The 25,732-nt window shown below is 41.3% G+C and overlaps 2 protein-coding genes across 7 annotated transcripts; both read left to right on the top strand.

Annotated features, from left to right (window-relative positions):
* The first annotated feature begins 279 nt into the window (after window positions 1–279).
* Window positions 280–8,017, top strand: anapc4 (anaphase promoting complex subunit 4). Its single transcript, XM_067597635.1, has 28 exons — window positions 280–419; window positions 1,594–1,709; window positions 1,838–1,943; window positions 2,054–2,186; window positions 2,272–2,346; window positions 2,443–2,469; window positions 2,586–2,630; window positions 2,729–2,813; window positions 3,273–3,380; window positions 3,477–3,647; window positions 3,743–3,807; window positions 4,007–4,049; window positions 4,229–4,305; window positions 4,624–4,724; window positions 4,809–4,860; window positions 4,975–5,030; window positions 5,209–5,255; window positions 5,346–5,402; window positions 5,509–5,565; window positions 5,659–5,752; window positions 5,876–5,973; window positions 6,327–6,388; window positions 6,489–6,527; window positions 6,620–6,721; window positions 6,795–6,872; window positions 6,970–7,134; window positions 7,351–7,474; window positions 7,657–8,017. The coding sequence occupies exons 2-28, from the start codon at window positions 1,602–1,604 to the stop codon at window positions 7,888–7,890; spliced, it is 2,409 nt and encodes an 802-aa protein (XP_067453736.1). The 5' UTR covers window positions 280–419; window positions 1,594–1,601; the 3' UTR covers window positions 7,891–8,017.
* A 362-nt stretch (window positions 8,018–8,379) lies between these two features.
* On the top strand, window positions 8,380–25,597 carry slain2 (SLAIN motif family, member 2). 6 transcript variants are annotated; one of them, XR_010929334.1, is made up of 11 exons: window positions 8,380–9,070; window positions 12,227–12,369; window positions 18,989–19,159; window positions 19,257–19,430; window positions 19,521–19,874; window positions 19,960–20,106; window positions 21,321–21,407; window positions 23,000–23,038; window positions 23,550–23,757; window positions 23,882–24,289; window positions 24,420–25,597. XR_010929334.1 is itself a non-coding variant. In XM_067597637.1 (10 exons), the coding sequence occupies exons 1-10, from the start codon at window positions 8,622–8,624 to the stop codon at window positions 23,943–23,945; spliced, it is 1,833 nt and encodes a 610-aa protein (XP_067453738.1). In that variant the 5' UTR covers window positions 8,380–8,621; the 3' UTR covers window positions 23,946–25,597. The 6 variants fall into 6 exon arrangements, 5 of the variants coding, with proteins under 5 accessions (XP_067453738.1, XP_067453737.1, XP_067453740.1 ...); XM_067597637.1 differs by having other exon boundaries at window positions 21,324–21,407; window positions 23,882–25,597; XM_067597636.1 differs by having other exon boundaries at window positions 23,882–25,597.
* Window positions 25,598–25,732: the final 135 nt, after the last annotated feature.

Here is a 25,732-nt window from a genome sequence, read left to right as displayed (position 1 = left end):
AGGAATTTAATGCGCTGATTCATCAACCTCAAGATGGTCAAGACAGACATAATAACATACATATACTTCTGGTGAAGACATTTAGATTAAAATTTCCAAATTAACAGACTGACTTTTGACTTACCGTCTTTTGTACAAATGATAGTAAAAACAGGGTTTAGCAAGTTTGAAAGAACAGCAGCATCTTTCTGACTGTCAAACATGCTGTCAGACGCATTCAAACTATGTAACATTATAAGACACGCGCGTTTTCCCCTCTGAGTGAAGTTTGTCTCTTCACGCTCGCCGTTGCTTCACAGTGATTGGTGGAAGGGAAATGATGGCGGTGTCTGTGTAATTGTGAAAACATCTCTAAGAAAACTTCTAAGTATCTGGAAGAGTAGAGCAGAGTGTTTTTGACGCTTTCACATCTAAATAGGGTATGTTTCATTTATTACTGTCACTGATTTTAATGTCCAGCGCGGCGAGAATTCGCCATAATTCGCCTAAATTAGCTGCGTCGGCTCGCTAACAAACCTGCTAGCAAACAAGTCTCTCTTTTTTCTGCTCTGATAACGTTAATAGGAGACCGCGTGAGTTAAAGGCTTCATTTAGCTTTCTAGCACTGTGCTGTTTATATAGTGACTGAGGTGACCCACCTGCTGTGCACACATGTGTAACACGTATTTTTAGCTAACGTCTAAATATACAATATGTCTGTTTATAGTTGTGCGTGACAGTGTAACGTTAGCTATTAACAGGGACCTTCAGGAGTCAAACAATAATGGTGATATTTACATTAAATGTTGTCTGCATTTCAGTCTAAAGGAACCTACAAGTTTCTGGACGTATTCTACTGTTGTTGCTCAATGAAACAATTAATGACAGACTCTTATCTACTGGCCTGTTCGGTTATCAATGTTGTCTTTATATCACCCACCACAAATTCAGATTAAATATTGTATGAAAGAACCGATAGTTGTACAATACTATGAAAGATCCCCTCAAGACATGTTTTAAGATGTATATAAAAGACACGACTCTGAACAATAATGTGTGTCTGATATGGTTTTTCCACAAAAAAGTTAAATTATCATGTTCCTTAAAATTACATCTACTCCTTCTCCCTCATTGAAAAATCCAGAATATATAAATATATATATATGTATATATATATATATATATATATATGTATATATATATATATATATATATATATATATATATATATATATATATATATATATATATATATATATATACATATACATATATATATTTATAGATTCTGGAGTCTTTAATGGAGTAGCAGCTTTTAACAAGATAAGAACTTTTTTATAGAAAAACCATGTTAGACACAATTATTATTCAAAGTAGAGTATTTTATATAAATCTTAGGAAATGCATGGATGAGATCTTTAAAAAATAGCAAGTTGTCCAGCTTTGCTGCATTGTAGAGATAAAAACACATCTGTAACGCAAAGGTTCAAATGTCTTGATTTTTCTCAAGTACCAATAATAAGATTATGTTATCACAGGAGAGCATTTCTTGAAATATTAAAGTATAGTTAGAAAGTAAGAGCTAATGTCTGTTATTTATGTAACATGTTACAGCTCACAACATGCCTGCCTTCCGGCAAGTGGGGGAGAAGCAACTTCCCAACCCTGTAATGTGTATGGCATGGTCTCCTAAAAGAGATCTTATCGCTCTGGCCAACACAACTGGAGAGGTACGCTTAAATACTGGTTAAGTTGTCCTGAAACAGCATGCCTTGATATATCATACAGTACCGGTCAAAAGTTTAGACAGACTGATTCTGTGTGGTTTTGTAACTTTATAATTCATTTCTGTCCATAGTTGCTTTTGCATCGTTTGGCTAGTTTTCAGCGCGTTTGGAGTTTACCACCCAGCGAGTTTACAGGGAAGGAGATCACTGCACTTGCCTGGAGACCTGATGGCAAAAGTAAGGAGTGACTGTGTTCATCTTTCACACTGAACACACTTTTTAGTCAGCCGCTGCTTGCTGATAGGATCATGAAGTTATTCTTCTTTTGTTCTCTCTTTAATCCCCAGTATTGGCCTTCAGCCTCGGAGACACCAAGCAGGTGGTCCTGTGCGGTGTAGAGAAAGCAGAGATCCTCCACATGTTTCCGATGCAGAACCCTGTAACCTGCATGCACTGGATGGAGGTGATGGAAGAGAGCAGGTATGCATGACGCTGAGCGATCAAAGCAGCAGCACAAAGGACCTCAAGGATAATGTGAATGTTTGGTCTGTTTGATGTGTTTCAGTGCCCTCAACTCCTTTTACAACTCAGAGGATGAATCCAAACTGTTTCTCCCCAAATTACCAACACTCCCCAAGAGGTAACAATCGCATTAATTGTGCATCAAATTATCATGAGGTAACTGAGTAGTAGTAGTGACTGAATAACATTTTTCCAAACCTTTGTTTTTCACCAGCTACAGCACAACATCAAAGATCTTCAGGTGAGACAGTATTTTAAAGCATAGCTCAGTGGTTCAATATCAGTCATCTACTTTACATTTTGGTTGTTTGTAATAGCAGGTGTGGTCTTATATGTATTTATCTATCTGTGTTGCAGTGAGGAAAAGTCTGATGAGATTATGAACCTCCTGGGAGAAGTCAGGTAAATGATGCTTAATGTTCAAGAAACACAGAAAAACAATTTCAAAAACGTTTGTTGGACACGGACTTATTTCACCTCCTCATTTTGTTTCTGTGCAGGCTGAACGTACTTGTTCTTGGAGGAGATGCTGGCTTTGTGGAGCTTTATGCGTATGGAATGTACAAGATTGCCAATTTAACAGGAGTGAGGCTCTTTCATTCATAAATCAAGTTTAGACTGATAAATTATATTTAGTCATGATAATAATAATACATGATAAATTAATAGCCAGCAGAAAAATTATATAAAGTGCTAAAATTTTAATTTGACAGTCTTATATTAAACGCCACTGTAGAAACATCATACAATAAAATTAAATTCTATACAACATTATAACAAACTTTGGCCTCAATGATTACTGTAGAGTTGAATCAACACCTGTCTGCCACAGTGTCAACAAAATTTAAATGTCACAAACATTGTATTAATCACAGAGCAATTAGGATGGATTGTATTTTATTAGATAACAATTTTGAAGTAAACACCAAAGAATTGTGTGGCATAAAAAAAAAAAAATTGGAAAGATCTTGACAAAAAATCTGAGGTGCACTACAATATATTGTGACTAAGCTTTTATTCACTTAATTGAATGACTCTCTGCAGGTTTCAGGAACCTGTCGCAGCCTGAGTCTGTCCAGTGATCTCAAGTCTCTGTCCGTCATCACGGAGGTCAGGTCTGCGGATAACAACCCAGAGATCTGCTACATTCAGGTGAGATGGATAAAGTTGCCTAATTTTTCATTTCCTATATCCATATCTGTTCTAAGATTTCATTTGCACATTTTAACATCTGTCTTTGTCTTTCAGTTGGACACAGGCTTGTTGTCAGACTGTCTACCTGAGGTCACCAGGATGGCACGCAAGTTCACCCACATCTCCACCCTGCTGCAGTACCTGCATCTCTCACTTACCTGTATGTGTGAAGCCTGGGAGGACATCCTCATGCAGATGGATCTTCGACTCACTAAGTTTGTTCAGGTCAGTAGTCATGGCTTGTGTTCCTAATTAGTTAAAATAAGAGAGTCTCAATAAATATCTTATCTTATATATCTTATTTTTCTTTTTTTCCTCAGGAAAAGAACACAAGCACTCAAGTTCAGGATGAGTTTCTGGAGCTGTTGCTGTGGGGACAATCGAGGTGAGAAACAGATGAACGGTGTCATGTTGCAATTCATAGAATGACCTGTAGATGGAAACAAAGTACCCTCAGTTAGTTAAACTGCTTTTAGAGGTGTAGATTTTAACTTTGTTTGAGGATATTTAGATATTAAATCATGCAACATGTTATTGTAGTAAAGATTGTAATTTTTCTTGGCATTGACTCTGCTTTCATTTAGCCCTGAACTACAAGCTCTTCTCATGAACCAGCTGACCGTCAAGGTGAGAGCAAGCTATGGTGTAAATGATCAACTCACTTAAAATTCAAAAAAAATAAAAATCTGCAGGGAACTCACAATTTACGTCCCCATTTTTATCTTTATTGACATTTTCTGATCACAGAAGCAGTTGGTGGTATAACTGAAAATTACATCTTTTTTTATGTTCCATCTCCATCAAAGGGCCTGAAGAAGCTCGGCCAGTCCATTGAGTCTTCTTACTCCAGCATCCAGAAGCTAGTGATCAGCCATCTGCAGAGGTATTTTCAGCCTTTCATCTCTCTCCTTAAAGGGGAACTCCTCTGATTTTACACATTAAAGTCTTTCTACATGTGTTAAAGAGTACTACTGCACAACGTGTCGTGCTGCGTCCGTGCCCGGGTTTATTTTGGCCGTTGGAAAGAAGTGAGGTTGCCAGACCTCTGTAGCCAGTTCCTCATCTCTGCTTTTTTCACTGTCCCATTCATTGTGGGTCCAGCAATGTTATAGGCAAGGAATGCTAATTCGGTGGAGTCCTCTTTCAATGCTGCCTGAGTGTTTCTAATTTCAAATCTCTCTCTCGCTTTCGCTGGCGGCAGTGGCTCCGAGGCTCTGTTGTACCACCTGAGTGAGGTGAAAGGCATGTCCCTGTGGAAGCAAAAGTTCGAGCCCCTTGGTCTGGATTCAGCAGCTATAGAAGGTACTATATCTTTTACATGCATGATGAGTGAAAATTCAGATTTTTACCATCAATAACCACATAAACATTGTTGTGTGTTTTCAGGTGCTATTACAGCTGTGGGTTCCTTTTCTCTGAAAGCCAACGAACTTCTGCAGTTAGTTCAATGATTTTTTACACTTAATTTGCATCTTCTATCCTTAATACTGTTCATGTTATTTCTTTTGTGAATCGTGTATCTGCTAATCACCGCTTGTATTTCGGCTTTTAGGGTGATTGACAAGAGTATGAAAAACTTTAAAGCCTTTTTTCGGTGGCTGTACGTAGGTAAGAATTAAACTTACTTCATTTGTAAAATACAACAAATGTGCAGGAGTTTGACTTGTTGGTATTGATGAAGAAACATTTGTTAATATGTGGTGTCATGCAATGTGACATGCAGTGGTTTTTAAGATCCCGAATACATAGTTTTGAGTCAAATCTGTTTTGTTTTATTTCCCCGTAGCTATGCTAAGAATGTGTGAGGAGCATGTACCACCAGAACTCAACAAGGTGAGTTTTGTTACAGTTTCCGTTTCTGAGAGAGTTATTTGAGATTTTTCAAGTGTTGACATGTTACTAACATGTTGTTTAATTCCTTAGATGACTCAGAAGGACATAGCCTTTGTTGCAGACTTCCTGTCTGAGCATTTCAGTGAGGTGAGATCAACATAATGGCACTGTAATGACCATTTAAGACCTTTGTTTAGGTCAACATGTTTATAGAGTTTTACAGTATGAGTTTAATTGCTCTGTGGTTTAACAGAACGAAGAACTCTTTGATCGTAAAGGGAAGTACTTCAATGTAGAACGAGTTGGTCAGGTAAGCAGTTTTGTGTTGTGTAATTTCAAGTGTTTTTGAATGCAACTGCTCTCCTACGACATTGTGGTTTCTCTTTCATATGGACATTTACAGTACCTGAAGGACGAGGACGAGGACCTCGTGTCTCCGCCCAACACAAAGGGAAACCAGTGGCTGAAGTTTTTACAGGAGAGCACACACCTGAAGGGTGAACTATGATTTTCACATCAGAAGTGTAAAAAAAATAGTGATTAATTTGATTGAATGATAGTTTAACTTAAAATGCCACTGTCATAACTAACAGATACAATATTTGAATATTTTTCTCTAGAGAGCCCTTTGCTGTTTCCTTCATATCCCCAAAAGTCATTGCACTTTGTCAAGAGGATGATGGAGAATGTGATTGAGCAGTGTCTGCAGAAACCTGCTGTGAGTTTCCTGTGCTGTCCGTCTTTTCTGTCTCACATGTGCATTTCATTCTTACTTGCCAATACAATTAAGCATTTAGTTACAATTGTCAGTGTTTGCAGCAGCCAGGAGAGGCTGTTGAAGATCAGTTCTGCTTAAGCTCAGGGGGAATGAAACAGTCAGATGTAGCTTCAAAATAGGCTTTGAGAATAGGAACTATATTATCCATCCTGAGTTTAGGTCAAAAGCTGTCCTGCAGCAGTTTGGAGTGTGTTTTGGATATTCTTCTTTGTTGGATAAAACAAATTCTTTGAGAAGACTTTTTCTTCCATTTCACTTGTTGCTTAATCATTGCTTGTTGTTTTTTTATGCAGGAAGTAATTGGGAAGTCTGTAAAACAGGCGGTCTTCTTGCCCTTGTACACCGTGCCAGAGAGGTATGATGTCATGTCCTTGTCAGTGATGTGTGTAATTTGAAATGACTCAATGCGAATAAAACTGAATTTATTAGTTTATTTCTTTTTCTTTTCTTTCCAGCTCCGAAAACACACCACGACTTTTTGAACTGCCATCTTTGTAAGTAAAACAGACATCCTAAGACTTTCCTAATGATCCGTAATGGTAAGATAGGGGTGTGTAAATAATGATCTTGTTTGGTTGTCATACAGGTGGAATGATAAGAAGGCCAAAATGCACTACGTTGTGTTTTGCATGCCTGAGATTTCACCGTGCAAGCTCTACCTATTACGGAAGGGAACAGACCCAAACCGGTACATATCTGTCTTTTTGTGTGTGTATGTGTGAGTTTCTCTAGCGTATTTATAACCTGTTTTGCTTGCACAGACACATCCCCAACAGTGTGGTGTCGATTGACTTCAGCCACCATCTTGACAATGCAGACGATGACAACGCTGCAGCCCAGTAAGTGTCTCAATTTGTTAAACAGACAAGAATGCAAACTAATTCCTCAGCTGATGAAGGTGTTGCTACCATGATTTACTTAAACTTTCTTTTTCAGGCCCCATTATGTCTACAGGTGCCTGGATGCTCGTTTCTATGACGATGAAATGTTGACTGTAGTCATGCAAGGAGCAGAAGAGAGCAGTAGACATGTCCTGGCTCAACTTCCTCTTGCTTCCACCTTAAGCTGTGAGACTGAATTCAACTGGGAGCCCAATCTTAGGTGTGTGTATTAATTATTAGGAATATCTCACTTTCATAACAATAATTCTCATCAGTCTGAACGTTGTGATTGTTTCACAATGAGGAAATGGAAGCTAAATGTTAGAATTGAGTGAGTGGATGAATAATATTTGAAAATGTAGTACAGTAGTTTAGGTGATTCTGAAAGACAGCAGAGATGAGGCATAACTTTAAGATGCTGCACTTGTATTAACAGGTTGGACCAGCAGAGCAGTGCTATCCCGTGTCAAGGCCTGGTGCTGGGAAATCAGTGGCGGGAACTGGAGAACATGAAGGCTCAGTTTGTGGCTGTCAACGGAATCCGCAAAGTGGCCTGTGTGGTAAGTCTAATGTATTTCTAGTACTTCCTGTTATATTTAGTGTGTGGGGGTTTTAGTTTCAGTGATCAGTAAGGTCAAATGACCCATTTTCAGTGTCCTCACATTTCTCTGCCAATTGGGGGGGTGCCAGTGAATAAATGTAATGAACTGTTCCCAAAGATTTCCTTCTTCTTTCCTCTCAGCTAAGCGCCAATCTGAGGCACATACGTGTTTTTGAGATGGATGTAGAAGATGAGGACGACGAGGGGAATGAGTCACAGAATGCCAGTGCCGACCAGGATGGGCTGGAGACTTCCATGACCAGCCAGGGGCAGGGAGAGGAGAGTGTGGAGGCCGGGGCTGAAGAGCATGGAGGTGATAGGTTTCAAAAGGCTGAGGAGCAGCTGGAGTCAGAAGAAGCTCTGGAGCTGTCATAGGACTCTATTAAGCAAACAGACTGAAACACAGAAAGAAGTGACAAAAAAAAGACTCAGCAACAATTTTTTTTACAGCATTTTGAAAAATACAACCTTTAGTTTATGAAAATAAAGATGTTTATGCTCATATTTGTTTGAGTTGTTGATGTTATTCTATCTTGTATGTATATTCTATCTAAATTTTTCAGTAATTTTGTCACCTTGTCACCATGCCATTCACCTTACAATGTTCTGCAGCTTAATTCATAAATATACAAGTATAATTTAAGAATAAATGGAAACATAATCCGGTAAATTAATAAATAAAAAATAATAGCCTCGCGTTACCCAAATGTAAACTGAGTGTAACTATTAATACAAAATAACTAGTTTTCTGTAGCAAAATATCGTCCAACGCGTTTTGTACTATAGTTGTTTTACGTGCACGTGCAAATAGGTGTTGGTTACGTGCTCGTTCCCGCTACCGAGCGTAGTGACGTAAGGTATCCGCCGCCTGTTGGTCTTTCACAGTTGGTGACGAGTATTATGAAAATGGCCTCGACCCTGCCCGTAAGCAAGAATATCCGAAGAAGATGACGATGTTGAGCTTTTTAAGTCAGTTGAACACCAAATTGTCTTCATTGGACACGTAGAGATTAGTGAAGTTGAGAAAAATAAAGAGACTGTCGGCAAAGAAACGACTTGAAAAAACAGCAGACCGCCGCATATTTTCGTGGGGCTGAGGAGCCACTATGGAGGATATCAACTCAAATATCAACGCGGACTTGGAGGTGCGGAAGCTACAGGACTTGGTGAAGAAACTCGAACAGCAAAATGAACAGCTTCGGAGTAGGTCTACGATGCTGTCAGGGAACCACAGACCCCTCAGTGCCGGATACGACTCGTCGTCCCTGTCAACGGGGATGGCAGCTGGTCTGGCCGGCTTCCCTGGGGTGGGGTTGGGTGGGCTATTGGAGAACAACCGCTGTCTGAGCCCCAGACTATCTTACGACGGCATCAGCTTCAGGAGGCCGTATGAAAGTGAGGGGGCATCGGCTGCCACCTCTGTGTCGAGGATGAACTCACTTTATGCCGACACCACCGGGGGCTTTATGGACGAAGGGGAAACCTCAATCCTAGATGAAGTGGAAATCTTAGATCTCGAAGACATGGATTGTCTACACGAAGACGAGGACAGCTGGTGAGTGACAGGCTTGTCTTGAGGAGGTATCTTTCCTTTACAGCCGTGTCTGTGTCACCGGTGCTGGCTGACAGCTATAATTGCCCGGGCACAGCTGCTCTTCACATTAGCTACCACGACAAAACGTCTGGCATAAACAGTCTGCCTGAAATCTGAAGTCATCTGTGCTGAAGGAGCCTCATTGTGGATCACTGACTGAAAGGATGTTGTTTGTCAAGTCATGTGGGCGATGCCAAGCCACTTCTCCTCTGCCTGCAGGATCATAATAGACATGCTTTGTCACACAGCCAAAGCCAAAATCCCGAATCCATTATTTCATACCTTTGCTTACAGTTTGTGCATTTGTTTCTGAGACTGCCCAGTAGGCCTCTGAGGCACACAGGCTCTCTCAGCTGTCAGGACCCTGAAGTCTCCCATCATCTGTTGAACCAGTTTGGTGTTGATGTGGCAGATTGCTTGGCTTGTCATGGCATTAGTGTCAGTCGATCAGTATGTGTGTGTACAGCAAAAATGAAAGTTGTTTTCCTGCTCGGCAGAAACCATGTGGGAGAGGTAGTCATGGTTATATTTCTCCTCTGAATTCCCCTTAGCTCACCAGTTGGCGCACAGCTACAAGTGCACTGCAGCTCAAATGAGAGAGGCAAGCGATGAGCAATAGGGCTGTCATCTTCATGGTGGAGGATTTAAAGCTATGTCAGTGTCAAAAAGCTGATCATGCGAAATGCTTTTACATGGATTACAACATCTGGCTATTAATAATGTGAAAGGGTCACATGGATTGTCTTGTGGACAAGGATGTCCGTTTGGCAGCATGGTGGGCTGTTTTTTTTTTTTTAATCAGAATTATCCTGACAGCCCACATGTCCATCTATACTCCTTTTCTTAATCCTCTCCCACTACATTGTGTTTGCATTATTGCCTCCTGTGCTCCGCATTTGTGGTTTTTAGAGTAGGTGGCTTTGCATAGATATACTTTTGAAATATAATCCTCAAAAGTCAAAGCTTACGCACACTGAATTACACAGTGAGATGAGCCTTTGTTACGCGGTGATGTCAGATGTGCAGACACGGGTACTGTAGATGTGTTTACAGAAAGTCTGTTAGGATAGGAAGGGAGTAGTTATTTGTAATGAAATAGTTACTGACAAGACATGAATGTAATGAAGGGTCTTCCTCAGAAGACGAGCTTTGTTATCTGTCTTGTCAACAAGAGTTTGTTTGATTGGCCTCCTTTATGGCAAAAGCACTTTAATAGGCTCCATTAGAGCATAGCTCCTTCAAAGTGGACTATGATCATAGACTAAGTTAGGTAATGGACTAAATAAAGATGGCTAAATGTTTTTAAAAATGACTAAAACCACTACAAATGTGGATCATATTAGCCTGAGAGCCAGCTGGCAGCTTTTGTTAGAAGTATAGTCTGGCAGTCACTCAGCATTTGGATATATGTGTGAAAGTTAAAAGCTGCAAAGAGTTCAGATTATCTTTGTCCAAGTTGTAGGTGTGTTTGTGAAAACATGTTAAGAGGGATGGTCTGAGAATAATGATGATGATTTTATGCCTATAATAGGCAGACTAGTCTAACACATGATCATGACTTGCTATAAAGAGGATGGACATAGATGCTTCTAATCAGTTTGCACGTTTCTTGAAAGCAAAAACTCACTTTTCATGAAGTGTTAACATTTCTTGATCTTCCAATTGTACGTATCATTAGAGTAAATAAGCAAGTCTTTCCTCCGCTGCTTGCAGCAGCTTGCCTGTGCAGGCCACTGAGCCTTTTGACATCAGTCTACTTTCAGGCATTGCTCACTCATGCCCAACAGAGCTAGTCTCATTATGCCCTGGCTGTTTGTCTGCCCTCTGGATCAGATTGATATCTGGGATTACCCAGTAGTGCCTAGCTCTCGCCAGCTCCTGTCATAGACTCCTGTAATCCTTGAATTAGCATCAGACTGGATTTAAAACACTGCCTGTTCCCGCAGCGCTCTGCCCATCAATAGATGCTTGTCGCGCTCTCGCTACTGCATGTGTACATGGCACATAGTATTGTTTCAGATCTGAGAGTTCATGTATGAAGCAAGAAGTGGCAGTAGACTATGGATTTACTATGTACTGGGCCAGATGTGAATGACAGTCATTGTGTTGATAAACAATGAAATTGTGCAGCCCCACATTTCAGGCTTGTATTCCTCTGCACTGGGCTGTCTTTGCCTGTTATGCTTCTGCTTTCATCATGAAAGGCTTCCTCTATGGTTGCAACAGAGCTGACAGCTGCTGACTCGGATTTCTCTTCTGAGTGGAAACTCTTCTCTTCTTACTCTCCTCTCCTCAAAAGGATGAGGGTAAACACACACTTGTGTTACTTGTATACTGACAAACAGAAAGTAAAGGCCAATTCAGTTAGTTTGTAGTCTTATTTTATACTTTGATGTGCTCCCATCGGTATTAAGAGGCTTTGACAGTTTGAATCAATGCAGCTGACTAAGCATTGAACCCAATGACTTTTTCAAATGATCTGGGCGACTGACAGTCATTCATTCTGCGGCAAGAGCTTACAGTTACACTGTCCTCATTGTTGATGGAGATAACTGCAAGTCACTATTTTGTCAGTTTTCAACTCATGGCTTATTCAGCACCATGTTAAATAGAGCTGGACTGATACATTGGCCAGGCCGATATTAGCTAATCACAGATATACTACACAGACTGTACTGTACGGCTCATATGTAACGAGGAATTGCATGTCATTATTAGATTTTTTTTAACTTCCAAATTTTGATATTGGTGTCTGGCTTAAAAATCCAGTTTTGGTCTGGCTATGATCTTAAATAACTGATAGGCCCCACTATTTCAAATATCTAAGTAGGAAATTAATCTGAATGAAAACAAACTTTCAATTGTCAAAAAGGTTTTACTTGACTACATAAGTCACTTGTTGCTCTCCAGCCTTATTCTGTCACTGCAGCATTCTGTGATAAAACCTCTTATCCCCTCAATCTCATTTCCTGCTGTCGGGTCACATCACATATGAGGTGTGATAGGTGCGCTGTCATCATTAGAGGTGGGAGATGACGATGATATATGATTGTGTAATGATTTCTTGTATTGCTTTTATAAACATGTCAGTTGTTTATGCTGTTCATGTCTCTCCAGGTTATATGAAGCGAAACTCAACAGTCCTCTGCAGAAGGCTTTGAGTCCTATCGTTTGGTGCCGTCAAGCTCTTGACAACCCCAGTCCTGATATGGAATCAGCCAAGCGCTCCCTCATCCACAGACTGGACCTCACCATGTCAGGTAAGCAGTGCCAGAAAACTTCAAACATGTAGTCTCAACTTTGTAGTAGCAGCAGCAGCAGCAGTAGTAATAGTAGTAGTAGTAGTAGTAGAAACTGTAACAACAACAACAATACACTCAATTAATCGCTTGTAAGGGAGGTCAGAGGTCAGCTAGAGCTGGAGTTGATGGGATTAACTGTGTGCTCAGTGACATTTAAACAGGAGAAAATATTTACTGAAGCAAAGACTTTGCTGGTGTTCTTTTGTTGAAAGTCATCCTGCGTCTGTCTATCTGTGTGCTGTCGTTCAGTCATTAGTGCTCATCATCTTCATCACACGATCAATCAATGAAACAATGTGATCTTCATGAGGACCAAGTGTGATAAGTGTAACCTGTCAGGGCACAGAAATATAAAGAAACGGTGATGTAACAGTTGTTCATATTAGTCTTAAGAATGTTCATTTATGGGAATGAGCCTCCACAACAAACTTATTATTACAAATGTATTGATTTTGAAGCACAAGAAAACAACTTACTGTATGTTGAACACATTTATTTCTTCACCTTCTGTTACAGCTACTACACACAACCACTGACTGAATACAGAAAGATGTATGATTCATCATATCTGTACATGTTCCCTCACGTGGTTCCCTTATTTTAAGGGGAACCTACTACACATTTACCTGCATGGTGAAACATTAAATGGCAGAGTCTGTAGTTTTATGAGGAAGTGACAGACACAGATGAGGTGACTTCATGTCAGAAACAAATCAGCGTCACAACAATTTTTGGATTAATTTCCAGTTGAAGTTATAAGTTACTGAAGGTATCAGGGTTTCAGTAAGTTGTTGTATTGTATTAATTGGGACAATATACAGTTTTAAACATAAAAGTTAACATTTGATGTACTGCATCTAATTTTCAGTCCCTTACAATTCAAACACATAACAGCACAATAACCAACAGTACAAAGCAAAAAACACACAGGACACATTATACAAAATACAAAGCTACACACAGTAGCACATCACAGGTGCTCTTTGGGGAGTCTGCTTGTTGTGATGATGAATTCAGACTAACATTAATGGAAGGAACTCAGTTTTTTCTCTTTTTGTCCTCCCTTTGCAGCAAAATGTGTGAGGAGTAATGCTTAATTTATACTGCGCCAAGGGGCTCTTATAATGTTTAGAGTTTTGTGCCATATGATTGCACCAAGGTGCTCAGGGCATGTACAGTATTTATTTATTCATATTAACATCTGTCAAAGTTTTTCCTCCTTCTGGTGCGTCTCTCTCTCTTCAGAAATTCAAGGTATATAGAGATGTTGCTACCAGCAATCTTAAATTGGTCCATACAATCCTATATAGCACCAGATTGGATATTGATTTCAGCTATAATATACATTCAGTTCCACCTTAGCTTCAGTCCGTTCCACCTGTGCTATGTTTGTTTTCTTAGCTTTTGGCCGCCACTAATTATAGTCAGTGAGGAGGACAGGCCTCAAATCCTCGCAGCTAAACTGAGAGGGGTCATTTCCATTTTGACTGTGGTATGCTCATGTGACGGTTAGATCATGTTGAGCAATAGGCTACTGAAGGTTGTTCGCAGGGGTTGATGTGATCTTCTCGGCTCTGTTGTGTAAGAATCTGCACAGCACCTGGACAGACTGCCACCTCCTCATCCAAGGATACTGAAATTGTGAATTTGTGGTTGCTGAAATGAATTGCAGTTGATCCAAATAGCACAGTGTTTTTTTTCTCACATGTTTGACAGATGAGATAGGAATTATGAACACAGGGAAGAAGCATATGGAATCTGGTATGTTCAGAGCTGTTTTGGGATGTCTTCTTAAGTGATGGCAAATCTAATTGGAATAGAAATCTGTAATGCAGCTTTCATTGAAACACCTTTTTTTCCCTTTACGATGACCGGCATGGGCTGTTACCCTTGACTGTACTTGTAGGTGAGGTTTATGTCTGAGATATAGGCAAATATTAAAAAGTGCAAATGTATTCTAAATGGCCCTCAGTGAACAAAGAACATTATCTGTCTAGTGGATGACACTACAAAAAACTAGCCACTGTGTGGAGTTGAGGGAAGCATGCTCATTAGGAGGATTACGTCATCCTCCATGGGCCTGAAAATATCCCTCCTGTCACTGATACCATCCACCCCACCCCTTCACTCCTCTCCTCAGTTGGCACTGGTGTTATCATCAGTTCAACAAAGGCTAGCAGAAAAACAAAACAAAACAAAAACTGAACAACAAAAATTATTTGTGGAGTCTTGTGATTCACAAATCATGTTGTTAACCCTCTGAGACCTGTGGGACTGGATATGGGCTTGGACGACATTACTGTCTTTCAGAGGCTGTAGTGGGCTCAGTTTTAAGGTTAGAATGAAGATAGGTATCATGAAACTAGAAGACCTAAGGCATCCACTCGTACCAACCATGTCATGCTAGCTTGTCGGGAAGGGGGATAAATAATGAGAGTCCCCTGACCTTTCACATCTCAAGATATCTGAATGAAAATGGGTTCTATGGGTACGAGTCTCCCCTTTACAGACAGGCCCACTTTATGCTAATGGATGCAGTTGTGGGCAAAAACCATGTGTTTTTTTTTTTGCATACAGTACAAATATGTTATTTCCGCCTATTCTAAAAGGGAAGTATTTGAATATTTCTTCATACTTGGGTCCCTAAATAGTCTTGGAGTTGCATAAATGGAATATGACTGTATAGCTGAGACTCTTGTGGATTTAATGAGCCTGATTGTCTTCATGTATGATGATATTAGTCTCCATTGTGGCCATTTCATTGTAGTGAGACCATTTTTTGAAACTTGACCTCACTGTATAAAACGACCTATTGTGACCTCAAGGATGATCACAGCCACATGAAACTCTACAACCACAAACTACAGGCCGAGGGCATTCAGAGGATATATGGCTTTCCTATGTATATTGACAATAAGGAGGTTTCTGAGCAATTTCCAGAACAGAAGTGTTCTCTATCCAATCGCTGAAAAGTGCAGTTCTCACAGAAATCTCCAAGTGTCAAAAGTTTTTGGTACCAAATCACAGCATGAATTTTTCTATGATGTTCCTCAAGGTCGTGGTGTCTTTATGTGGTATTTTGGAGGGATTTTTGACCATTTTTATCAATTCTGGAGTAGTCAAAATGGTTAGATTTTGCACCAAATCTGTGTAACAAAAACCCAAAAATCGCTGCTAACACAATGTTTATAAAAGATTTTTCAGTAGAAAAACTTGACCCACAGTGCTGATCTGCATCTCAAATTTATCTTCAGGTTCCCAGCTTTCAGATAATGTATACCACTTCTATGTGGCATATACTGTCAACCTGCTATCTCCCCCTAAACATCCCCTGTCCCCCCTCCCCCTAAAAAAGACAAAAATGAGTCTATGGTGGGTCTCTAAGGGTTAAATCAAACATCAAGGTTAAGACATTAGTAAAACATTCTGTAAACACTTGAGATCCTTTTTCTGCACACAAAAAGACTTCAGCAAATCTTCACCGCTACATTCAGAGAGCGTTTGTGTCTGAGTGAAAGAGAGTCACCACAGACACACCCTCATGGCTCCCAGCTACTCTACTTCACACCTGGTCTCTGGCAGGAGCTTGGAAACTCTGTTGCCATGGTGTCGGTAGAGTTTGTGTCAGCAAAGGGATTCCAAAGACAGTAATCTGAACCTCACTTGTAGCAGATTCAAGTCAGTCAGTCAAGTCTGTGCACGCGCACGTACTTACAAGACATTCACATATTTTAAACATGACTTTTAGTTTTAGTTTGTCTACAGTGACCAAGCCTTTCCTCAGTGCACACCCTGTAAAAATCACATCCCCAGATGCCGAGCCTCAGTTATGTAACTAACAACAGGGAGGAGAAGTCTGTGAGATAGTTGCCTGAGTTAACCGGACTAGTCAGAGAGCACAGTGTTATTCACGTCAGACTACCAGAGGCCTGATAAGCAGCGCACAAAACATGTGTTGTCATAGCCAAACAGTGAAACAGTTTTTCCATAGTGCTGCTTTGACAGCTGTCCTGCATTGTTGATCCAGTGCACATGCAAGACCCAAGAGATCCAACCACAGTGACATAGCTGAGCGGCCTTGTTTCTGCTCATAAAAGCTCTGACTTTCCTTAGACCTCTTACTGTAAAGTTAGTTCACTTCCTTCCTGCATGTCTCTGCCAGTGGTGTTTATGTCTCTTATTTACAAAAGCCTCTCTGTTTGCTCTCCTCTTGTGATGCGCTTGAAGCTCCCCGTAGCAGTTTAAGCCATTATTTCTTTGATTTTTATTTTTCATATCAAGTACACCACAATGCCCGGCATTGTCTTCCATTTCCTCTTCAGCCTTTAAGCCCTCTAGGCTTTTCTATCAGAATGTTGTGTGCTGCCTTTTTTTTTTTTTTTTTGGTCTGTGGAAACTGCCAGAAAGTTTCCACTGCTGAAAAGCCACGGACACAACGGAAAATGTTCTAGTACAATTTCACATCACAGTAAATCAAAATGGCATCAGTCACAGTGGATAGGAAAAGCAGTTCTTTTCTCTCTCTCTGCTTTCTCCTCTTGTTTGAGGACATGAGGATTTTGAGGACACTCTATTTTGGTTGGTCCCTGTGCTGCAGATCCCTTTAGATTGGTCTGGGTCTCTTTCTAGTGACAATGTACTACTGTACTGGGTTGCTGTGATAGGGCATGTCATCGAATCACTTCCAAACTGTTAAACAACAAACCCCTAGCTGAGTTCATAATGAACTGAGGCCCTCCTCATGACTCTGTAGCTTAGAATGTGTAAAGATCCCCTCCAGACATGTTTTAAGACATAAAAATACTCTGCTTAGAATAATCATTTGTGTCTGATGGTGGTTTTCCACAAAAAAGTTCAATTACGTCGTTAAAATGATTAAAATTACATCTCCTCCTTCTCCCTCTTTGAAAAATCCAGAATTCAGACCGCAAATATCTTTCAATTCAAAAGTTTCCACATCACACTTCTGTAAGTTCCATATTGGAGCGTGATTTGCTCCAAACTGGTTGTGATGTCACAAATCCTTCCCATTATGCACACGCCTTTAACTCAGATTTAAGGTGAGCACAGAGAAACTTTCCACTTTCGGCAGATGAATGTGAAAACGGCCTTCTAGTGTCAAACTCTGCACATACATCGCTCTGTGAAGCTCAAACATCACAGTGTAAGACATTTCTGAGTGGAGGGACTTTTTTCTAATTATAGCTACTGTGATTCCTCTGCTTCATAGTACAAAGACACACACAGATGATTCATGTATGTAAGCACTCATAGAAATATGTCATAATAGTTTGACAGAGAGTCACTCACTGACTACTTTGTGTTCAACATTGGAGGTTAGTTCACAAGGTGAAACGTTGTGTTGACCTTACTGATCTTGTACAGAAAACAAAGGGTCCATTAGTTAGAAGACCTACATGTTGAAGTGTTGTTGACATTCCTCAGTAGCTGATCCGTGTAGATGGCAGCGGAGTGGACATGATGGTATTTCCTAAATAATGCAGGAGGACAGAGTGCAGAACCCGAGGAGAGGCAGGAGGTGGAGGGAGAAAATGGAAAGAGGAGGTAGCTGATCTTAAAAGGCTCCTTTCCAGACACCACCCAGCTGTGTAAACACATCCAGTCAGAGAGAGAAAGGAAAGAAACACAGGGATGGATAAACCAGTAAGCTCAAGTGATGCTAACCATCCAAACTATCCTAGTGACCAGCAGCAGCCTGTCCAGGGTCTGATCTCATGACCGAGACCTGGTACTTTGCAGACTAGAGCCTTTGATTGCTGCATCACAGTGAATTGCTTTGTGCTCTGTGCGTACGGATTGAATGGCATCTATTGTTGCGCGTTTCTCCCGAGCTGATGATGTAGGAACTCTCTATCGGGCCCGCACTCACCATACGGTTCAAGAGACTGGAGCAGACTGCCAGCACACTGCAGAGCTTTCATAAAGGTGCCGACTCTGAGCGGACACTGTTGGCGTTGTTGTTAAATGCCAGGCTGGCCGACAGGCTTCGGCAGTGGTCATTTAATGGTTACAGTGTTAAGCCACAGTGTGTTAACATACTGGACCAGGAGAACAATGAATGTTAAGTGTTCAGTTGATTCTTTGTACTTTTTCCACATGAGATAATATATTTCACCCATCTTCTACCACTGACACTGTACCAGGGATGCCTAACTCTATTTATTCCACTGATTGGCCATATTCACAATTATTATTATTGGTTGAGTACTTAATGATTAGTTGTGCGTGCATTGTTCCACATTTCTTCTACACTGACTTGATAAATCAGACATAAAATAAGCTGCTCAGCACTTCTTCAAAACAAACTGACTTGCTCAGCTTCTAACTCCTTTTGTGTAAAGGTGTGGTTGAGGAACTTTAGACTGTGTAAAGGTTGTTTATTTGTTCTAAGGTGGAGTAATGTTAGAGTGGCACTGGCTGAGAACATGTAGTCAGGAAGGACTTTTACCTCTTTATCATAAAAACATAAAAAACTTATTTTAATACCATATCTGTAATGCTTTTGGTCTGTCCTGGGTTTTCAGACTTAATTTACTTCTGTTCTGTGCCTCTACAGCCAACAAGCGCAGGAGTCTGTATGGAAGCCCCTACAACCACCAGCTGGGTTATGGAAGTCCTTACAGCATGGACGCAGCCAACAGCCCTTACAGCAGTGGCTTCAACTCCCCCTCCTCAACCCCCAGCAGAGTGCCCATCGTCAGACAGCAGCTAATGCCTGGGAACGCAGGTACATGGCTCTCTGTGTAGTTCACTAGCAATTACACAATATCTGCTGCTGCTGTTGGACGTGTCACTAAAATGTTCACAAATGATTTCCTCCGCAGCACACCAGCGAAACACAGCGGCAGAGAGGAATCCTCCGGCTGTGAGCCCGCAGTCATCGGTGGACAGTGAGCTGAGCACCTCAGAAATGGATGAGGACTCAGTGGGCTCCTCAACTACCTACAAACTCAATGATGTCACTGATGTCCAGATACTAGCACGCATGCAGGAAGAGAGTATGTACCTGTAGTGGTGTCACCTCCTGTAATGTTCAGTTTTCTGTGATGAAAGAGTTGAGCTGTGAGCGTGTCCGTGTTTGTCATCAGGTTTGAGACAGGACTACGCTGCAACGGCGTCCAGACGGAGCTCGGGTTCGTCCTGCCACTCATTGAGACGCAGCACCTTCAGCGACCAGGAGTTAGATGCGCACAGTCTGGAGGACGAGGAGGAGGCGGTGCACCCGGCCTTCCACCTGCCCTCCAACCGCTTCAGCCCCTCCCCTCGCCACTCCCCCCGTGCCTCCCCCAGGAATTCGCCCCGCTCGCGCTCCCCCGCCCGCTCCATGGAGTACAGCCACAGCCGCGGCTCGCCTCAGCCCATCATCAGCCGCCTGCAGCAGCCTCGCCACTCGCTGCAGGGCCACGGGCACGACCTGCAGACCAACGTGGTGAAGAACGAAGGTACCGGACATCAGCGGTTGATTTTTTGTCAATCTGAGCTCTCGTTTTGCTTAAGCTAACTCTCTCTCCTGTGTTGCTGTTGCAGAAAAGCTGCGTCGTAGTCTTCCCAACCTCACGCGCTCCTCAGCGGCGGCGGCCCAGGCTCCTGAGCCCGTCAAGAACAGCCGCAGCTGTGAGTCCAACCTGCAAGTGCCAAACGGTGGCTCCCCCCGACACCAGAACCAGTCTGCAAGTGAGTATCAGGACAAACAATAACTAAAAAACACACAAACCCTTCATGTAAAAACAAAGTTGTAAATATTTGGCTGCAGTAGCTACCAGACTCAGATTGTCATGTTCATTATTGATATCACTGTCCTGTCCGCTAACTTTATATTAATATTTGTTTTGCTCTCCAAGTATGCTCAACATGACAGGCTGTGTAATCTCTTGGTAGTCGTTGTGCGAGTGGGAATTCTGTTCATCCTCCTGGCTGCACCTACAGTATACGGGCTGTGTTGCTTTGGTGACTTTTGATCCTCTTTGTCTTTGATCATTTTCAGTTGTAATATCTTTTTTTTCTTCACACGCATCCTTCCTCTTATCGTCTTGGCATAACTTTCACTTCAAAGAAACACGCTCATCCTGGAGAGTTAGAGCATGGCGCCAGCAACACTGAGAACCCACAGTGACTCCTGGTAGCAGTGACACTAACATTGTTGTACATTTTGCGTCCAAAGGTTTTATGTTGTTTAAGAGCTTATGATTCCCAACTCTGTGAGTTAAGACTATCCATTTGATGTAATCCTGTAATGGGAGATAAAGGTAATGGTGTTGTCCTTAATCCAGAAACAGTAATCCCGCTCTGTTACTGGAGGCAGAGAGGATAGGGGTCGAAGGTCAGGTTTCAGCTGGATAAAAACATGTAGCGACTGCCTTTATCCAGTCGTAACCAGCGCTCTGAGAGACAGGGTGCTCATGTGGCCTGAGCCTTTGGACTTTTTACACATTAAAGCAGATACTCTGTTTTCATCCGACTCTACTTGACTTTTATTTGTATACTTCATCTTAAAAATATGTTAAAATGATTATTTACTGTCCAGATAGTGGTACGTATTTTCCTATCTGAGCTGACTGTATGGGCATGTGAGACACTTAAATTCCTGCCTCTCTCACTGACTTCTCTTCACTGTAAAGCATGTGTAACCTCAACCAGCCTCCCTCTCTCTGTCTGTGCTGAGACTGGTAAACCTCACGGTGGCACTGACACTTTTCTCTGGCAGCCTGCTGCTCCTCCATCTGAATGAAACTACCTTTTTGAATGTTTGGCAGTAGAGCCCTCTAGAGGCCTCTGACTGCACCGCAGTCCTTGAACACCTCTGCAGCCCCTTTTTTCCTCCAAGTAGCGCTGTGAATCTGAAGGAGAGTGAACTCTGACTCCCGGTGCTGAAATATCCTGTTTTCCAGCAGCAGCTCAACTCCCGAGATACTCGACCCCTTCTCGCGCCTCCCCGAAACCCAAACAGCACCTCCAAAGCCCAACTGCCCTGCGAGGTAACAGCGTGCTCCTAATCCAGCTGGAGGCTGTGAGATTGATCTCACTCACATACAGTATATACTCACTTTCTGACATACTATAAACAGCCTGTGTACTGAAGGTATTGACTACTGATGCACACCAAGTGTACGTTATTAAATATGTATATTGTACGGAGCTGAAATGGATCTGAGGAAGGAAGGAAACTGAAAGGTTTTAGCCTACGTCTTGTTGCTTCTCTTCTCTTTGTGAAAAGCAGAAAGTTTATTAGCTCACATAGAAAGAGGCAGGCAGAGCAGGGTGGTTGTTGGCGGAGATGAGCACATACAGGTATGCCACCTTACTGAAAGCAGTCACATTTTAAAGAGAGCTGATTCTCTAGAGGATTGCGTCACGCTGTTTCTGTAAAAGATAAAACTATTGATCATATAGACTGGTTAATGTTCATATGGTGACTCACTGCTGTTGCTGGTCCATCGCTGAGAATCATATTCTCATTGCTGCCACTCACTCCCGGCTACATGAAAAGCATCAGTCATCTGTTCATCCTTAATGGCCACCTTAACCTAGATTCAACCTTTTTTTGTTTTTTGTTATTCACATTTTCCTTGTATCATAAACTAATAGGATTCCTTTATTCTGTACATTCACACTGTCTTTACTATCAGAATCAGAATCAGGTTTATTGCCAAGAAGGTTTGCAACATGCAAGGAATTTGCCGTGGTGTTGTGGTGCATAATAGTCAAAATATACACAAAAATTAAGTCATTTACAGACATTTACAAAAAAAAGGTAAAATGTATTCTAACTGAAAAGAGCTGTTACAAGTTCAAAGTTTTAATGAAATAAAATGTACAAAATATTGACCAGGACGTAGTATCTAATGATTATCTGTGTACATTAAGTACAAATTCAGCTTAATGGACTCCTGGACCTTTTTATATTTATATTTTACAATAAATAAAATAGCCAATTAAGAATTTTCATTGTTTTCACAGAACTGAGCATTGAGTTGACATCTGTCACTTGTGCAAACTGCTGCTTCATTGTGAGTTAGTGGAGACGCAGTGATTATTTACTGCTCTGTGTTCTTAGGCAAATAAGATGGTCAGTGTGACAATCAGCAGCAGTCACACTGTTTGTTTATGCTGCAGAGGAATGAGCACAGGTAACAGTACATGTGGGCACAACACATCATTATCTAAAACACAGATTAACAAAACATTAAGTTTATATCGTGTTAATATTTTTGGTTGTGTCTCTTGCTGCTACCTGTAGACTCATTCAGATGTTACAGAGTTACTGGACATTATGTAACATTTGTAACAGCAGGATGTCATTCAACACACTGTTGACTCCCTCACTGTCCCGTCGCTGTCCACCGCTACACCCGCACGGCTCTACACATAACCTGGAGGTCATTTGCTTTTTCAGGCGAGTTGAGAATGAAATGTACTTGGCACGTGGCAAGTAGGGATTTTTACTCATGTTGCTCAAGAGCCATGTAAAGTTTGTTAAGAAGACCAACGCCACACTGAATCCCATCCTCAGCACCTTCCTCCCTGCTCTGAATTAAGGCCTGTCTCTGTTGTCTTCATCTTTGTCTAGTCCCACTCTCCTGTTGCTTTGGAGAAGAAGGTGATTTCAGTGAGTATTCACTGAGGGTTTCCACCTTTTTTTTTAAATATTGTGATTGTGGTTCCACGCCGTGGTTGTATAGATGTTGTGCTTCTGGTTTGCACTAGTATATGAAGTGTGCGTGTGTGTGTGTGTGTATCACCTCATTCTATCAACACATCAAGAATCATAGTGGGCAGCTGTGGTTAGTCGGCCTTTTCTGTTCATTTATTCATGTTTTTAGTGAAGTTTATTTTCTAGTTGCTGAACTTCCATCATAACAGGTTTGACTTGGTTCATGATGGATGTGGTTAGTAAAGACACACATACAGTTTGTTTCCATGTTTCAAATAGATTTTTTGTTGTATAGTATGTATGTTCATATCATATCATATCTACCTCACACCATTGTGCTCTTGATCATAACTTCATCGTTAAACTACTGATAAGCTGAAAATCTATAAAAGCGTTTATTATCTTAAAAGACTGTTGAACATAATCCAGTTCTACCTGACTGTGTTCCTGCTCTGCCTGTCTTCAGTTCCCTCTCCCAGTAAGCTGCGGACTCCAGCCACCCCCTCCCCGCTGGCCTTGAGGCAGCCGGTAAAGGCCACATCCAACCCCGGTTCTGCCACCTCCACCCCCACCCGCTCCCTGGCTCCTCCACGGAGCGGCCTGCCCCGCCCCAGTGCTTCTGCAGGAGGGGGGATCCCTCTGCCCCGCAGCAAACTGGCCCAACCTGTGCGCAGGTACGTACATCCACAGAGACGCAACCTCCTCATCTGTGTACATGACTCATGAGTCTGTGACTAAATATCTAACCAGCAGTTAACCTTGAATCTGTTTCTTCCTCTTCATCTTTTTTTATTTTAGATCTCTGCCTGCTCCTCGGACCTACAGCGGAGCAGGTGACAACTGGAGAGAAGGTTGTTACTGAGTCGAGCCAGCAGGGGGCTCTCCAGTCAAACTATCAACACAAGGAGGCAGACATTATTACAACATGGCACTTTATCTACCTAGATAACTTTAACAGTGAAGAGAGAGAGAGAGAGAGAGACTATGTCCCAAAAATATATCAAATTCAGAATTCAAAAGAGGAGAAGAAGAGCGTCTGTATCGTGTCTGAGAGGACCTCCCACCGTGTCTCTCTGTGGGGACTGGCTCTGGAGGGGTCAGGCATGCAGACAGCCAAGAAAATGCCAAAGAAACCAGCCCGACTCCAGCTCCGCCAGCAGAGGACACGTCACCTGCCTTGGTTTGACTGCAATCATCTGTCAGACAGTCCGTATCACTACATTGTTCAGCTTTCCTCCCATTCCTCCTCCCCCCCACCCTCCCCCGTTCTTCTTTTCACCGCCCTCAGGCTGAAATGTTTCCACACATTTCTCTCTTTATGCTCTGTGTTTAACAGATGTTGGTGAGCGATCTCTATGATGATGCTGTGCAGGTGAAATGTCCCGTAATGTTCCGAGAATTGTTGATGTCTTGCAACAGTGAAAAGCACCTCTGTGTGGGTATGACGTTTAAGAATCTTTCCTCTTGTAAAATCAGCCAGAATGTATGCACAAGTTTGTTTTTGCAAATTATTTATTCAAATTATTTAAGAAGTGTATGTCCAAACATCCATATCAGTATTTTTGTTTGAAGATTTCAAATTGTTAAAAATGTACGTTTTGAACCTCAGCTGCAAGCTAACTCCCCAAAGCCTTTTGTTTTGTTTTTTTTCTCCAAAGTGTCAAATCAGGATTTGTAGGACACCTCGGCCAAAGCCGGTCCTGACTTACACCACAGTTTGCCAACATTATCAAGTGCTTCGATTGGTCAGTTTCAGTTCAGGTCGACATAAAGGTCTGAGTTACATCTGCTGTCTGAAACAAACTATCTATTGAGAAAGAAACCTGAGCTCAAAAATATATTTTATCCTCGTTCAACCCTTTCAGCCAATGAAAATAAGAGAATTTTGATTTATTTCCAGCAACAGATTTGTCAGTGTATATCATTCATGCCATGAAACAAAAAAAAATGGGAAAAATATCTTAAAGAAGATGAAAAGTATGAATAAGTTTTGACTGGCTTTTACCTCTTGTGCTATGAAAATGAATCAAAGGTGTGCCAGTGTTGGGGAAGGTGTTCTGGTAATTGGTGTGGTGGGTTATTAAACTAGTGCCTATAATTTTAAGTTTCACTTGAGTTTGAACATCATGTTTTGTTTGTTCGTTTATCATTTGGTGCCAATTTCTGGTTTTGCCAATTTTATTTGCAATTTTGCATCACTGCTTGATTGATTTGCTTGCCTGTTTGTTTTTTGTAACTGAAACTATACATTTATAATTGCTTTAAAAAAAAATGTTTAATATGCGCCTTCATATTTATAACTAATTACTCAATTCTGTAAATTAAACTATTTATTAAAGAGAGAGGTGCCTCTGTCAAAGCTCAGACTCAGTGGGAAGCTGGAAAGAATGTTGCAAAAAGACATACCACACCTTTTGTGTGAAAGTTTTTGTTATTGAACTTTTTTTTATATCCACAAACATGACATTCAGTTTCCCTGTGTAAAGTCACATTTCAAATAAAAGATGAAAAGTTCTTCTGTCTCTTTCTGTTTTTATTCCCTGCTGATTTAAGAACAAAGAAAGGTGTGTTTTATTTTGGGACAACAAAGGCCATAAAGTACATGATGTACTATGAACGAAGCAAAAATCAAAGCTTTAATAAATCTGC

The sequence above is a fragment of the Thunnus thynnus genome, chromosome 8 (genome assembly GCF_963924715.1).
Source record: "Thunnus thynnus chromosome 8, fThuThy2.1, whole genome shotgun sequence".
Lineage (NCBI taxonomy): Eukaryota > Metazoa > Chordata > Actinopteri > Scombriformes > Scombridae > Thunnus > Thunnus thynnus.
Note: the sequence above shows the minus strand (reverse complement) of the source record. Positions and strands in the feature narration are given on the sequence as shown.